At 65.7% G+C, this 13280-nt stretch overlaps 3 protein-coding genes and 1 long non-coding RNA gene across 12 annotated transcripts; 3 read left to right on the top strand and 1 right to left on the bottom strand.

Moving 5' to 3' along the window:
* Window positions 1–1272: 1272 nt before the first annotated feature.
* CYSRT1 (cysteine rich tail 1) lies at window positions 1273–2907 on the top strand. Its single transcript, XM_058693446.1, has 3 exons — window positions 1273–1361; window positions 1862–1917; window positions 2204–2907. The coding sequence occupies exons 1-3, from the start codon at window positions 1309–1311 to the stop codon at window positions 2626–2628; spliced, it is 534 nt and encodes a 177-aa protein (XP_058549429.1). The 5' UTR covers window positions 1273–1308; the 3' UTR covers window positions 2629–2907.
* On the bottom strand, window positions 1381–7207 carry LOC131491008 (uncharacterized). Of its 4 annotated transcripts, none has more exons than XR_009251275.1 (5): window positions 7098–7207; window positions 5803–5885; window positions 4679–4734; window positions 3348–4505; window positions 1381–1720 (listed from the first exon to the last, which is right to left on the bottom strand). It is a non-coding gene; the product is annotated as an uncharacterized LOC131491008 (long non-coding RNA). The 4 variants fall into 4 exon arrangements; XR_009251273.1 differs by having other exon boundaries at window positions 5803–5942; window positions 7098–7203; XR_009251274.1 differs by lacking the exon at window positions 4679–4734.
* RNF224 (ring finger protein 224) lies at window positions 4669–6056 on the top strand. Its single transcript, XM_058693447.1, has 2 exons — window positions 4669–4886; window positions 5155–6056. The coding sequence occupies exon 2, from the start codon at window positions 5156–5158 to the stop codon at window positions 5618–5620; it is 465 nt and encodes a 154-aa protein (XP_058549430.1). The 5' UTR covers window positions 4669–4886; window position 5155; the 3' UTR covers window positions 5621–6056.
* Window positions 7208–7288: 81 nt separating the features above from the next.
* On the top strand, window positions 7289–12874 carry SLC34A3 (solute carrier family 34 member 3). 6 transcript variants are annotated; one of them, XM_058693425.1, is made up of 13 exons: window positions 7289–7411; window positions 8110–8235; window positions 8513–8602; window positions 9081–9209; window positions 9303–9446; window positions 9522–9633; window positions 9703–9898; window positions 10113–10202; window positions 10299–10386; window positions 10460–10627; window positions 10709–10825; window positions 10924–11048; window positions 12297–12874. In XM_058693425.1, exons 1-13 carry the CDS (start codon window positions 7303–7305, stop codon window positions 12759–12761), a joined length of 1959 nt encoding a protein of 652 aa, XP_058549408.1. In that variant the 5' UTR covers window positions 7289–7302; the 3' UTR covers window positions 12762–12874. The 6 variants fall into 6 exon arrangements, with proteins under 6 accessions (XP_058549408.1, XP_058549407.1, XP_058549409.1 ...); XM_058693424.1 differs by having other exon boundaries at window positions 8107–8235; XM_058693426.1 differs by having other exon boundaries at window positions 7303–7411; window positions 8107–8235; window positions 10113–10196.
* Window positions 12875–13280: the final 406 nt, after the last annotated feature.

Genomic DNA, 13280 nt, shown 5'->3' with positions numbered 1-13280 from the left:
AGGTGAAAGAAAGGACAGAGGACGTGTTGGCAACTACTGGGCAGGGGACCACGGCTGCCGGGGACCTGCACAGTGCCACCCCCTGACCTAACCCAGCTACCACGTGGCAGGCTAGCACTCCAGTGACCAGCACTGGGCCCTGTGCCTGACCCTGGACAGTCTCAGTCTCTTCTGGCCACAGCCCCTCTGCTCTGTCCAGGCCGAACTGCACCTGGCTATGGGCCTTGCCCCGCTCCTTCAGAGAGGTCGCTGTTCCTGGTGACGAAGCCCACGCGGGCAAAACAGACTGGAGCAGCGTAGCTGTCCCATGGGGCCCGACTTTGCTGCTCTGTTTCCAAAGCCATTTATGGAGAGCGGGTGTGGGAGGTGTGCAAATGAGCAGGTGCCTGACGGGATGGGCAGCGAGAGCCTTATGGGCTCTGGTTAAGATGGACAACTGAGAGAGCCCCGGTCAGGGAAGCCTCGGCCTCCCTCCGGGGCTGCTCAGCTTCCCACCCGCCCGCTGGGCGAGCACCCAAGGAGGCACCAGCCACCAAGCCCCACCCCTTGCCCCGAGGCCCCGCCCCTGGAGTGAGGTCCCGCCCCCTCAGGCCCACCTCCCGAGCCCGCCCAAATCCGCGCCTCCGGAGCTCCCGCGGTCAGAGCTGAGCGGCCTAGGCCGTGTCCTGGACCGTCCGGAGCAAGCAGACCCCGAACCGGGTCTTTAGAGAAACCTTGGAACGCGGAGGCTTCTGGGGAATAAAGTTCCCACCGGCCACCCTAGGCCTGTTTCACGCATGCGCCAGCCTCCGCCTCGCAGCAAGGGGCGGAGTCTGTAGGGGCAGTGGGTGGGGCTTCTAGAGCCTGCGCAGTGAGCGTCTGTCGTTCACCTGCGAAGTCCGAGGGGCTCGGGGCCGCTTCCCTCCACACCCGGTGCCGCAAAGGTGGAATTCGTGTCCGGACCGGTCTGACTGGCCTCATGCAGGCCACCCCGGTCACGCTGGCTTCTGGGCCACCTCTGATTTGATCCCGCCCTTCCTGGGGGCTCCGTTGGGCACCAAAGACTGGGGGCGCAGATCCTTGACCCACCCTACTGCCCTAATCGCTCCGAGGGGTGAAGATCACCAGTGCCAGGCCCAGACCCAAGTACTCGCATCCATTGTCATCCCGTCACACACAGACACACACACACACACACACACACGCACACACACGGCGACCCTGTGTGGCAGGTGCTACCTGCCAACTTAACAGCTGAAAGTGGGAGACGCTGGTGGGGTGGGGAGCTGGTGGCCCCTGAGCGCGCCAAGAGAAGCTGCATTTTCAGAAATGAGCTACAAACAACACTTGCGAATGAAGCCCCTGTCGTCGCCAATTGTAAGGTCAGTTTTGGCAAAAGTGTGTAAATAAAACATTTTTTATCAGTTAGAAACCTATAAACCTCAGAGCAGTCTGTGCTCTCAGACATCTTAGCCCCTGTCTGCCAGGCAGAGGCTGTTGGTTGAAGTGAGGACCTCTGCCCTCTGCCTCAAAACAGGGGCCCTGAGGTAGGCGAGTGATGGCTGGGGTTCCCCAGCCCACCGCAGGCCTGGGAGCTGAGGCTGACTTCAGGCTCACCTCCTGCCCTCCTTCCTGGCGAGCTGCAGGTCCTGGGAGGGATGACGACGTGCCTCAGATGCATGGAGGCTGAGTCACCCAGGCTGGCCGTGCCCCTCGGAGCCCAGGCTGGGCCACCACCCACCTGAGAAGGAAGGGTGGGTGGCTGCTGTGCTGGGAGAGCTGGGGCCTCCTGGGATCTTGGGAACCCCATCTTTGAGCTCCGCCCCACGGCCCCGCCCCTCCCCAGGAGGGAAAAGGCAGCTGCCAGTTGCTTGCCTCACAGGCACTGGGACCTGGCCCACAGGACGAGAGGGGACACCGCTGCCGTCAGCACTGCAGGTGGGTCCTGGGCTGAGGGGCTTCCCTGAACTGGGGCTCGGCCACGGGGACGGCACAGCTGCATCTCCCAGCCTCCACACCCCATCCCCCACTGCCACGCAAGGAGGGCAGCCGGGAGACCTCGGCCCTCACACCCAGCTCACTCCCATGCGCACCCACACGACACATAAGCCTTGTACACCCTGGTGTCTCCACAGCCTGGCCCTTTGCGGGTTGGGCACTCTCTTGGGCTGCAGCTCTGCCCCTCCGCTGAGCTGATACTGTCTCCTCTGCCTGCCCCCGCCAGGCTGGGCCATGGACCCACATGAGATGGTCGTCAAGAACCCGTATGCTCATGTCAGCATCCCTCGGGCTCACCTGCGGCCTGATCTGGGGCAGCGGCTGGAGACGGCTCCTCCTTCCTGGGGGTCCCAGCCTCTGCCTGTGGGATCCTGCACCTCGGAGCCCACTGGGCTCCTGCAGCCCTCCGAGGAGGCTCCAGGGAGCAAGGGGGCCAAGGGGACCACCCGGGTCCAGGGCCAGCAGAGCTGGCAGCAGCCCTGCAACCCCTACAGTGGTGGGCAGCGCCCGGCAGGACTGACCTACGCTGGCCTGCCACCCATCGGGCGCGGGGATGACATCGCCCACCACTGCTGCTGCTGTCCCTGCTGTTCCTGCTGCCACTGCCCTCGCTTCTGCCGCTGCCACAGCTGCTGCTGCGTCATCTCCTAGCCCAGCCCCTGCCGGGCCGAGGGGCCTCCCGCAGGACCCCAACATGGCTCAGGCAGCCACAGCGGTGCCCACGTGTTTGGGGCAGCCACTGGACCGTTGTCGTGGGAGGTGGCCACTTTCCACCCTGGATAGGAGTATCTACCCGCCACAGAGGCCAACAGCCCAGCTCCGGCCCCTTGAAGCAGAGCCCTGGGCACTGGCTGTAATGGCAGCCCTGGGGACACCCTCGACCACCTCCCTCAGGGCCCGCAGCCCCGGCAATAAATCAGAGTGACCTTTGTTCTGGTGACTCTTCTCTGCTGCTGCCCCCTTGAAGTGGGTCCCGGGCTGGACACAACCACCGGCCTGAAGCCTCTGTGGTACAATCAGGGGTGGGGAAGCCACTGATGACATCCTAACCTGTGCTGCAGGTCTCCGGTCCGCCCAGAGGCTGGACAGGAGGGGTGGGAGCGTGTCCCCTGCCCTGGCCCAGACGGGCCTGGGTTCGAGCTGTCTTGTGTTCCCTAGGGCTGAGGCCGAGCCTGAGAGGTCAGCCAGTGGGTCAGACGATAGGAGGATGTGGTGTTTGGAGCCAGGGGGGTGGAGCCCTAAGAAAGGCCTCCAGGAGGAGGGTCACGTTGGCGGGACTGCGCGGGTGGGGCCAGCACTGGCAAGTTTCTCGGAGCGGGGGCCCAGGCAGCCAGGACCGAGCCCTGCCCACCCGTGAGTCACGGCCCTACCTCGGCCGGGGTGTTTGTCTGGTTCCCCGTGAAATGTCCCATTCCTGCACATCTGTTGTGTGGCACCCAAGCCATGCTGCTCATCTGGTGTCGGTGTCCAGCCTCCAGGGCCTGGGCCTCCTGGATGAGGTGAGCAGAAAAGGAGCTGGCCGGTGAGGCCCCTCAGAGAACATGTCTCCCCTCTGTCTGAGCAGGGTGATGTGCCTGCCTGGGGGTGGGGGGAGGGGGGGACGAGTGGAGAGCTGAGCTGCTTAGCACTGTCCTCACCTCACTGCCGAGGGGAGGCTGGGATGCCAGGGCAAGGAGCGAGTGGTGGGGCCGGCGCGCTGGGCACTCTGTGCTTTCCAGGGCCAGGCAGGGCCAGCCAGAGGAGGAAGCCGAGCTGGCCTTGCTGGATGGACGGGTCCCGGTGCCAGCCCTTCCCCGACCCAGGGTGACTGGCCGCAGGGCAAGACCCGTCTCTGGGTGTGGGTGGATGTGTCATTGGCCTGACTGTACAGGGGCTCCGGTGTGCCAGTTTCCTGGCCCCTGCCCCATGGCCTGCCTCTACCAGAGGATGACCCCACCCAGGCCAGCCCCAGAAACCTGTCCGACCAGACAGAGAGGCTGTGGACCGCCAGGGTGGTAGGAGTAAGGAGGACCTCCTCTGGCTCTGACTTGCTCCCAGCTGAGTAGTGAGGGTGCCGAGGGTCCTGACCCCATCCTGGCCATTCTTGACACACCCCGTTCTGCTGTGCCCACAGTCATGGCCACTGGGCTGGCCTGGGGGCTATGGCCAGGCAGATGCTGGGGGGCGGGGTGTAGCCTCTAATGGGGTCCACCAGGGCTAGCCACAGTGCCCTGCACCTCAGGGAGGTTCTGGGTGGTCCCTGTGTGTGTGTGGGGGGGGGGAGGGTCTCCACAGCTGTGCTTGAGCACCCCCTTGGGACCTTGCGGGGCTGGCCACTGCCGTATGATGGGGACGGAGGGGACAGACCAGGTGGGAGGAAGGTGCTGGGACAAATCAACTTGGACACACACACTATGATTGAGCTTTGGGGGAGCAGGACCCCTCAGGGCTCGGAGCCCGTGAGGGTTGTAGAAGGTTACCTGGAAGAGGCGGTGTTCGAGCTGGGAGCTGAAGGATGGAGACATGCAGGTCAAGGCCGGAGAGCTTTCCTGGTGTGAGGTGGGGGGAGCATTAAGAGGAGGGTGGGAGAGGGTCTGGGCGGCCGGGGTGGGGACAAGGACCATGGTGAGCTGTGAAGCCGGGCCTGGGTGGGGGCCTAGTGGAGCTGGGTCCAGGCATGGAGGGGTGTCGGGGGGGGGGTGAGGGCAGACTGGGGGGGCACCTTATCTCCTGCTGAGTTGGTGGTGCCTAGTGGATCCAGTTGCAAGCGCTTTGTCGCTGAAAGGAGAGCCCACTGCCTGCCTCCCTGCTGCCTCGCCTGTGCTCGGCCAGTAATGCGAGCCCCAGCGAGGGAGCCGCAGGGCGGCCTGGGTCCCCCCCTCAAGCCCCGGACATCCTCTGGACAGAGCTGCCCATGAGAGCGGATGCAGGTAAGAGAGGCCTGGGGCTCAGGCAGGCTGGGGTGTGGGGCGGTGTGGAGCTGGGCAGGAGGGCCCAAACAGGGGGACAGGATGCTGCCCGGTCGGCAGCCGCAGGAGCCCAGCCTGGGCCCAGGCACTGGCCACCACCCATCCTCTCAGGTCTGCAGAGGCCCAGCCCCCCCCCCCCCCCCCCGCCCCGGGATCGGGGCCCAAACGGTGCCAGACGACGGCAGAGGCAGGCAGGGTGGGCTGCAGCGCCCCTGCTCGCCTCCCCCAGGATGCTGCAGCCAGAGAGCTCCCGGGTCTCCGAGGAGGGGACTGCCACTGGGTCCCGGCGCGGTGACTGCATCATCTGCTACTCAGCCTACGACCTGGCCGGGCACCTGCCGCGCCGCCTCTACTGCGGCCACACCTTCTGCCAGGCGTGCGTGCGGCGGCTGGACACGGTGGCCCACGAGCAGCGCTGGGTCCCCTGCCCGCAGTGCCGCCAGAGCACACCCACGCCCCGTGGAGGGGTGGCCATGCTGGACCTCGACCTGGCCGCCTTCCTGGCTGTCAGGGCTGAGCGGGAGCCGCCTCGCATGGAGCCCCAGCGTCCCGCGCCCCCCAAAGGCAGCACCGCTGTCACTCAGCAGCCAGCCAGGCTCCTCCCCACCCTGGGCACCCAGCCCCACTTCCCCCAGCCCAGACACTGCTGCAGTTGTGGCCTCTGCTGGGACACCCTGGACAGTCCCCAGGTCTGAGTTCCAGCGGCTGCCACCGCCCGCCGAGGACCTGCTGTCCACGGCATGCTTGTCGTGGAACCTCCGACTGCCGCGCAACCAGCCCGGAACGGCCTGGGGCCCCACACGGACACCCCCAGACCGCAGCCTAAGTGTGGGGGCTGTGCCCATGGTACCGTGAGGCTCTTTGAGAAGCCGGTTACCTCTTTCCCGTCTTGGCCAGGATTCCAGGGCTTCAAGCCGGCCTGACTGTGTGCGTGGTGAGGGCTGCTGCGCTCAGAGTCTCCTGCAAGCCCAACCCAGGCCTGGACTCAGCTCAGAGGACGCCTCCACGGGTCTCCGGCTAAAAAAGTCCCACAGGTGGGAGCCAGAGCAGAGAGCCACCTCCTTCAGCCCTGTCTTGCAAAGCATCCCTGTGCAGTTCATTTATTCAACAAAGCTCACTGAGCACCTGCTACGTGTTGGGCACTGTTCCGGCAGGGTCCCCTGCAGGCACAAAGTCCCTGCTGTGACAGATGTCCAAGGAGCGGGCCCCGGGGCGCGGCTGGCTTTAGGCCCAGAGAGGCTGGGGGCCGGCCCGAGATTGCACAGCTCAGTAGGACCACTCCCACACTAGGCCTTTTCCTGGCCTTCAGCTTCCGCTTCCGTCTGCCTCATAATGGCCACCACACAGACCCTTCACAGGGGCCAGAGAAGGTTCTGGAGGCTGTGGACACAGACATTCCCTCCAGTCAGGCTGCAACATCCCCATCCCCATCCCGAAAGGAGCTGTCACACTGTCACACTGCCTCTGGGAGGAACTGCTGGGCCTGCCCCAGGCAGTGGGTGCAGGACAGGGAGGGACAAGAAAATTTGCTGAGAGGACACTCAGAAACCTCCTCCTTCTCTGGGGCAAAGTCCCCCAGGGCACACAGCGATTGGTGGGCAGCAACCATACCAGGGCACCGTGGCCCAAGGGGGAGGGGAAGGAGCATGCCCCAGCAGGGGCAGCAGGAAGGGGACTGACCCCGAGAGGCACCCACAAGCCACGGCGCCAGTCAGGACTCTCCGGGGGGAGGGAGCAGGATGGGCTGGGTCTTCTGGTCCAGGTGGGGCAGGCAGTGGGCTGGGCAGCACCGCGGCCTGGGGGACAGGCCCTGCCCCCACCCCCAACTTGTAGATGGAGGTGCAGTGCCCTCCACCATTACTGCCCGCCACTGAGGCTGGGCCCGCTGGGAGCACTGCTGGGCCCAGCCCTGCCCTGAACTTGGGTCTGAACTGGAAGACTTCAGGGGCTGGGGCCCTCCCCACCCGGTGGGTGCAAAGCGCCTCCCTCCCACTCTTCTGATGGGGTAGGGACCACCATAGTAAGGTCTGCAAAGCTCAGGGCAGACTTCTTAAGGGGCCTCCAGGCCAACCAGCCAGAGTGCCAGCATCCTGCCCTTGCCCTGCCCTTCCCCGCCCTACCCAGGGCAGGCGGCACACAGCGTCTGGTCGTGCCACACAGGGGTCTACTTACACTAGTCCTGCACTCAGAGCCTGTGCCCAGCCCTGCAACACCCCTGGCCTGGCTCAGGGCCCATCCAGGGAGGAAGCCCACTCGCAGAGGGCTGGGCTGGGGGCCCAGAGCACCTGCCATAGGGCAGCAGTGCAACGTGGACAAGGCAGGCACCTGGGGCTGTGACAGGTACCCCTCGGGAGCCTCAACTCCTGGGTAAACATTAATGGGGCTCAGTACACAGCAGGTCATGTGTGCGCCCAGCAGATCTTTGACCGGCAGCTGCTCCCGCTCTGTGTTTCCTCCCCGCAGGTGCCCCCTCACTACCCTCACAGGTAGGAGCTTCCAGAACCAGGTGGGGGCCCAGGGACATCGAGACAAGGGCTGGTGACCTCCCGGCCCAGGGCTCAGGCCCCACCCTGAGCTTCCTGAGCTGAGGACAAGAGACAGGAGGGAGGGTGACAGAAAGCTCTCCAGCACCTGGACCCTGGGGCCTGGGAGGGAGATGGGGTAGACGACTAGACGGGAGATCCAGACCCAGAGGGCTGAAGAGAGGAGCCTTGAGGCGAGGTGGGGGCACCCAAGCCCCTTGCCCTGCCCCCATCACTGGGGGTGCGGCCCTTATCAAGCAGAGACGTCACGGTCTGGTATCAAATGCCAAAGTCTAAGCTGGGACCATCTGCAGCGTCCCTGATGACACCTGATAGGAGAGGTCCCTGGGTTCCCAGCTCCTAGCCACTTCCGGCACCCGGCACCCTGTGCCCTGGGCCACCCACCAAGTCTTCTTCCAGCCAGGACCAGCGAGGGAGCCAGGGAGCCAGGGTCCCCTCGACTCTGCCCCCGAAACGGGACTGGGCTCTCCTGACAGCTGCCTGAGGTCACTATAGCCATCCCCCATAGATGGACGAAGCAGGAAGTCGGCAAGGCGGGTGTGGGGGGAGGGGAGGGAAGACAGATCTCAGGTTAGAGGACCCCAGGACCTGGCGGGCAGGGGGAGGCTATGTATCTGACCTGCTTTCCCCGCCCCCAGCAGATCCAGGCCTGGGCCTGGTCTATCCCTGCCAGAAATCCATGCCGAATTCCCTCACGGGTGGCCAGGTCCCCCCCCCCCTTACTCTGGACACAGTTGGCCTGGTGGACCGGAGCCTGGGAAATGCAGGTACCAAGAGCCCCAAGGGATCAGGCCTCAGCCTGCCTCTCTGCCTATCCACTTAGCCCCTGACCCATTGCTCTGTGCAAGTGGGGGGGGGGGGGGGAGGCTCCTGCCTATCTCCTGGAGAGCCCATGGGGACTCATGACAATTCCAGTCAGGGCCAGACAAGCTGGAGGCCCCCTTTCCTCTCTCTTACCCCAAGCCACTATGCCACAATCCCCTTCACCCCCTCTGGCCCCCCACCTGGGGTGTCCTTGGCCCTACCTCACCTTGGCTCCTGCAGGGACCTCCGGTTCTGCCCCAGTCTTGGAAGAGGGGAAAATGGACCCCTGGGCCCTCCCTCAGCTGAAGGACACTGGCCAGTCCTGGAAAGGTAGGTCTTGAGGTGTTGGGTAACAGGCCAAATGGGGCTCTGACCCCCCAGGGTCTGAGCGTGGAGAGGGTCCTTAGGGAGAGAGCACAGGGAGGAGGTTTGCCTCAGCAGGCCGTATAGAAACCTACTATGCAGACCACCGCCCCAGGGATCCTTGTCCCTCAGATCAGCTGCCTGCCCTGTCTGGAGATGAGAGCCACCCTGACCCAGCCTGCCCCTCCTCCTGCCGGCCAGTAGGCTTCTGGGAGGTCCCAGGAGTAGTCTGCTTGGCCATCCTGCCAAGGAACAGAGAGGGGACCCAGACCCTGCCTTGGGGGACAAGGAGGCAGACCCAGGCCCTGCCCTATGAAGAGACAAGGAAGGCGGGCCCCGGCCCTGCTCTGGAGGGAGATAGGAGGAAGTGGCCTGGGAGGCATCATGGGCAGGGCAGGGCTGGGCAGGGGCTGGCACCAGGGACAGCCCTGTCCTGTGTTCTTAGAGCTCAGCGTGGCCGGCAGGGTGCTCCGGGTGGCCACTGGCTTCCTCAAGGCCTGTGGACTCCTGGGCAGCCTCTACCTCTTCATCTGCTCCCTGGACATCCTCAGCTCCGCCTTCCAGCTGCTGAGCAGTGAGTGACTGACGGGGGTGAGGTGTGGGGGGTGGGGGGCAGTGTGCGGGGGCCTGTCGTGCACAGCTTCAGGACGCCGCTCTCTGGACACAGGCAAGGTGACTGGAGACATCTTTAAGGAAAACGTGGTGCTGTCCAACCCTGTGGCTGGACTGGTCATCGGCGTGCTGGTCACAGTTCTCGTCCAGAGCTCCAGCACGTCTTCCTCCATTGTGGTCAGCATGGTGGCCTCCAAATGTGAGTGCACCCCCTCTCCTCCCGGGACGGTGGTGGCTGGGCAGGGTACGGGAGGTTGATGCAGCACCCCCACAGTGCTGACCGTCCAGGCGTGCGTGCCCATCATCATGGGCGTCAACGTGGGCACGTCCATCACCAGCACCCTGGTCTCAATGGCACAGTCAGGGGACCGAGATGAGTTTCGGAGGTGAGTTGGGAGCTGGGGAGGGCCGGGGGCCGCAAGCCAGGCCACCGCTGAGGCCACCGACCATCCCAGGGCCTTTGGCGGCTCAGCTGTTCACGGCATCTTCAACTGGCTCACGGTGCTGATCTTGCTGCCACTGGAGAGCGCCATAGCCCTGCTGGAGAGGCTCAGCGCCCTGACTCTGGGCGCCACCAGCCTGCAGCCTGGGGGGCATGCGCCCGACATCCTCAAGGTGCTAACGCAGCCTCTCACACACCTCATTGTGCAGGTGAGGAAAGTCCTGCCCTCGGGCGGCCCCTCGGGCCCCGGAATGCGGGCAGTGTGGCGGGGGGGGGGGGGGGGGGGGGGGGGGGGGGGGAGCCCCAGCCTCCGTCCTGGGCCCTGCACTGGGTGGGGGGAACAGAGGGCGGAACGAGCCGGGCTGTGGGCGTGAGTCCAGGCGAGCGGGTCCAGTACCCGGTCACAACGCCTCTCTCCCCCAGCTGGACACTGATGCGATTGCAAGCAGTGCCACGGGCAACGCCACCAACAGCAGCCTCATTAAGCAATGGTGCGGCACCAGGGAGGTGATGGTGAGGTGCCTCTGACCCCTGATCTCTGACCTGCCGAACTACTCGGTCCCGCCGGCTCTGAGCCGGTCCTGAGCCTGCCCTGCCTCGCCTCCCCAGACCTCGGGGAACAGCAGCGACTGTGGAGCGGCGGCCTCCGGCCCCTGCCCTGAGAGGAACGGAACGGCTGCGGTGGAGCTGCTGCCCTGTAAGGCCCCGCCCCCGCCGGCCCCGCCCCCGCCCCCCCCCCCCGGGGTTCACCAACCCCGCCCTGCCCCCAGGCCACCACCTGTTCGTGGGGACCACGCTCACGGACCTGGCCGTGGGCTTCATCCTGCTGGCCGCCTCCCTGCTCCTGCTCTGCACCTGCCTCGTCCTCATCGTCAAACTGCTTAACTCTGTGCTGCGCGGCCGCATCGCCCAGGCCGTGAGGAAGGTCATCAATGCTGGTGCGGCCCGGAATGGGGGCATGGGGGTGGGGGCGGGGCCGGCGGCCGGGCGGGGGTGACCCCGTTCCCCCCACCCTGCAGACTTCCCCTTCCCCTTCAGCTGGCTCAGCGGCTACCTGGCCATCCTGGTGGGCGCCGGCCTGACCTTCGTGCTCCAGAGCAGCAGTGTCTTCACGGCGGCCGTTGTGCCGCTCATGGGTGAGTGCAGCGGGCGGGCCCTGGACCCTGGGCCTTAGGCGCGAGGGCTCAGGCCCGGCGGTAACTCGCCCCCCCCCCCCCCCGCCCCGTTCCCCCAGGGGTCGGGGTGATCAGCCTGGAGCGCGCATACCCCCTCTTCCTGGGCTCCAACATCGGCACGACCACCACAGCCCTGCTGGCCGCCCTGGCCAGTCCCGCGGACATGCTGCTCAGCGCCCTCCAGGTACCACCCTCGCCCCCCCCCCCTCCCCGGCCCCCTCGGAATCCGGGCCTGGGGCTTCCCCCTTGGACTCAGCTCCCTCCTGTCCAACCCCGCGGCCAGGCTGGCCACGGCCCAAGCTCTCCTGGGACCCATCTCCGGCTGCTGGGTCGGACCCACAGCCCCACCCCCTCAAACCCTAGGGATCCTGTGGACGTCCCTCCGAGCCCCAGCCCCGCTCTTGCTCCCCTGGGCCCGCGTCATTTCAAGGATCATGTGGTCTTGGGTGCCTTCTCTTCCTTTCTGGCAGCCCCTGCCCAGCCTCCCTCGAGGAATCCCCGTGCTCCACTCCCAACCCTGTGCTGCTGGCTGTGCTCCTTCAAGGCATCCTGGTCCTGGGGGGCCTTAAGCCCCTCTATTCCACCTCCTCCGGGATGCACCCCCCCTCCCCTACCATCTAAACCCGACAACATGCCCTCTTTCTGCCAAAACCCCGCCTCACCTGTGCCAGGTGCTCCAAGTTGTTGCACACGACCGCAATTCTGCCTCCAGGATGCCTCCCCCTAGTCCCCTAGCTCTGTGCCCCACACCCGGTCACATTTAGTCCTGCCGATTCCATCTCTAAGTCACCCCTTCTTTGGCCCACTGCCCTGGCTCGAGTTTCCGTCCACCACTGGCTCTGCCCCAATGCCCAGACAGGCGCAGCTCCTGAAAGCCCAGATAGATCTTCTGCCCACCAGGAGATGAGCCGCAGCCCTCCCCGCCATCCACCTGCATTTTTACCTCTGCTCTGTCCACCCGGATCCTCTCGGTGCAGGGCCCTGGTCCACCCCCTCCAGGAAGCCCTCCAGACTGCACCTTTCACACCGACTCCTCAAGTCCAGCAGCCCCTGGAGGGGACTATGTTCCCTGCACGTGTGGCCCTGCACCTCCTCCCCACAGGAGCCAGGCCAGAGCCCAGGGGAGGGCCAGATCCATGTGGTCATTGGTGGCGTAGTCACCACACTGGGATGCTGGACTGGGCTCCCTAAGTGTGTGTGGGGGAGAGGAGGCGAACCTGAGGAGTGCACCCACACCTGGCCGGAATCTGTCCCCCCTGGGTGGCCCTTCCGGGCCAACAAGTGGACCTCTATCGGGCTCTGGATTTGGTACCCTTTAGGTTGGGGGTGGGGAGGAGGAGGAGCAGGCGTCCTGGGTAGCCTAGGGGGACCTGTGTGCCAGGCCCAGGCTCCCAGCCCCTGCCTGCCCCCCACCCCCCCCCCGGCCCTCTAGGTTGCCCTCATCCACTTCTTTTTCAATCTGGCTGGCATCCTGCTGTGGTACGTGGTGCCTGTCCTGCGGCTGCCCATCCCGCTGGCCAAACGCTTCGGGGACGTGACCGCCAAATACCGCTGGGTGGCCATCGCCTATCTGCTGCTCAGCTTCCTGCTGCTGCCGCTGGCCGCCTTCGGGCTCTCCCTGGCAGGGAGCACAGTGCTGGCTGCAGTCGGAGGACCCCTGGTGGGGCTGGTACTCCTCGTCATCCTGGTCAATGTCCTGCAGCGGCACCGGCCAGCCTGGCTGCCACGCCGTCTGCGGTCCTGGGCCTGGCTGCCGCTCTGGCTCCATTCTCTGGAGCCCTGGGACCGCCTGGTGGGCCGCTGCTGCCCCTGCAGGGTCTGCAGCCCCCCTCCGGCCGCTGCCAAGGAGGCCCACTGCTACGAGAACCCTGAGGTCCTGGCCTCCCAGCAGCTGTGAAGGGTGGGCACCCCCACTTCGTGGACTTCTGGGTGCCCTGGGGGATCCTAGTAGCAGGAGACTTCCGAGTCACCTAGCTTGGCTTCTTTCCAAATAAACAAGGCTATAACCCAGGTGTGAGTGGTCTTCACTCCCCGCCCTGGGGACGGCCCCTGAGCTGGCTCCCGGGGGACATGGAGGTGGACAAGCGCCAGCTGTCCCCCAGCCGACACTCGGGACCCACTGCAAGTCCATGTGGGTGTGGGCACGCAGCTGGCCCCCGAACCCCAGGCCGTAACCATTTCTCTCCTGAGCCTCCAGGGAAAGAAAGGGCCAAGCGGCTGCCACTCTGGAGGTGGAGACATCCCTCAGCAAGAACCTGTGCTCTGAGGAGGCTGGACGTGTCCGGGGCCCTTCCCCATGGGTGCAGGGGGGAGGAGCAGCCGTCTCCCATTCCCCCCTGACCGCAGAGGACGTGGCCTGGGAGCCAGGCGTGGGCAACCTCTCCGAGGGCCAGCCCCATGGGTCCCGCAGACGCAC

Source organism: Neofelis nebulosa, chromosome 12 (genome assembly GCF_028018385.1).
Source record: "Neofelis nebulosa isolate mNeoNeb1 chromosome 12, mNeoNeb1.pri, whole genome shotgun sequence".
NCBI lineage: Eukaryota > Metazoa > Chordata > Mammalia > Carnivora > Felidae > Neofelis > Neofelis nebulosa.
The sequence above is the reverse complement of the archived record's forward strand: the minus strand, read 5'-3'. Positions and strand labels throughout refer to the sequence as shown.

Excerpts from the sequence above, each read along its gene's own strand:
- CYSRT1 (XM_058693446.1), top strand. The coding sequence starts at position 1,309 with ATGAGCTACAAACAACACTTGCGAATGAAGCCCCTGTCGTCGCCAATT. Across the intron at positions 1,362-1,861 it reads CTGTCGTCGCCAATTGTAAG|GCACTGGGACCTGGCCCACA; the intron begins GTCAGTTTTGGC and ends CTTGCCTCACAG. Across the intron at positions 1,918-2,203 it reads CGCTGCCGTCAGCACTGCAG|GCTGGGCCATGGACCCACAT; the intron begins GTGGGTCCTGGG and ends TGCCCCCGCCAG.
- RNF224 (XM_058693447.1), top strand. The coding sequence starts at position 5,156 with ATGCTGCAGCCAGAGAGCTCCCGGGTCTCCGAGGAGGGGACTGCCACT.
- SLC34A3 (XM_058693424.1), top strand. The coding sequence starts at position 7,303 with ATGGGGCTCAGTACACAGCAGGTCATGTGTGCGCCCAGCAGATCTTTG. Across the intron at positions 8,603-9,080 it reads CACTGGCCAGTCCTGGAAAG|AGCTCAGCGTGGCCGGCAGG; the intron begins GTAGGTCTTGAG and ends CTGTGTTCTTAG. Across the intron at positions 9,899-10,112 it reads TCACACACCTCATTGTGCAG|CTGGACACTGATGCGATTGC; the intron begins GTGAGGAAAGTC and ends TCTCTCCCCCAG.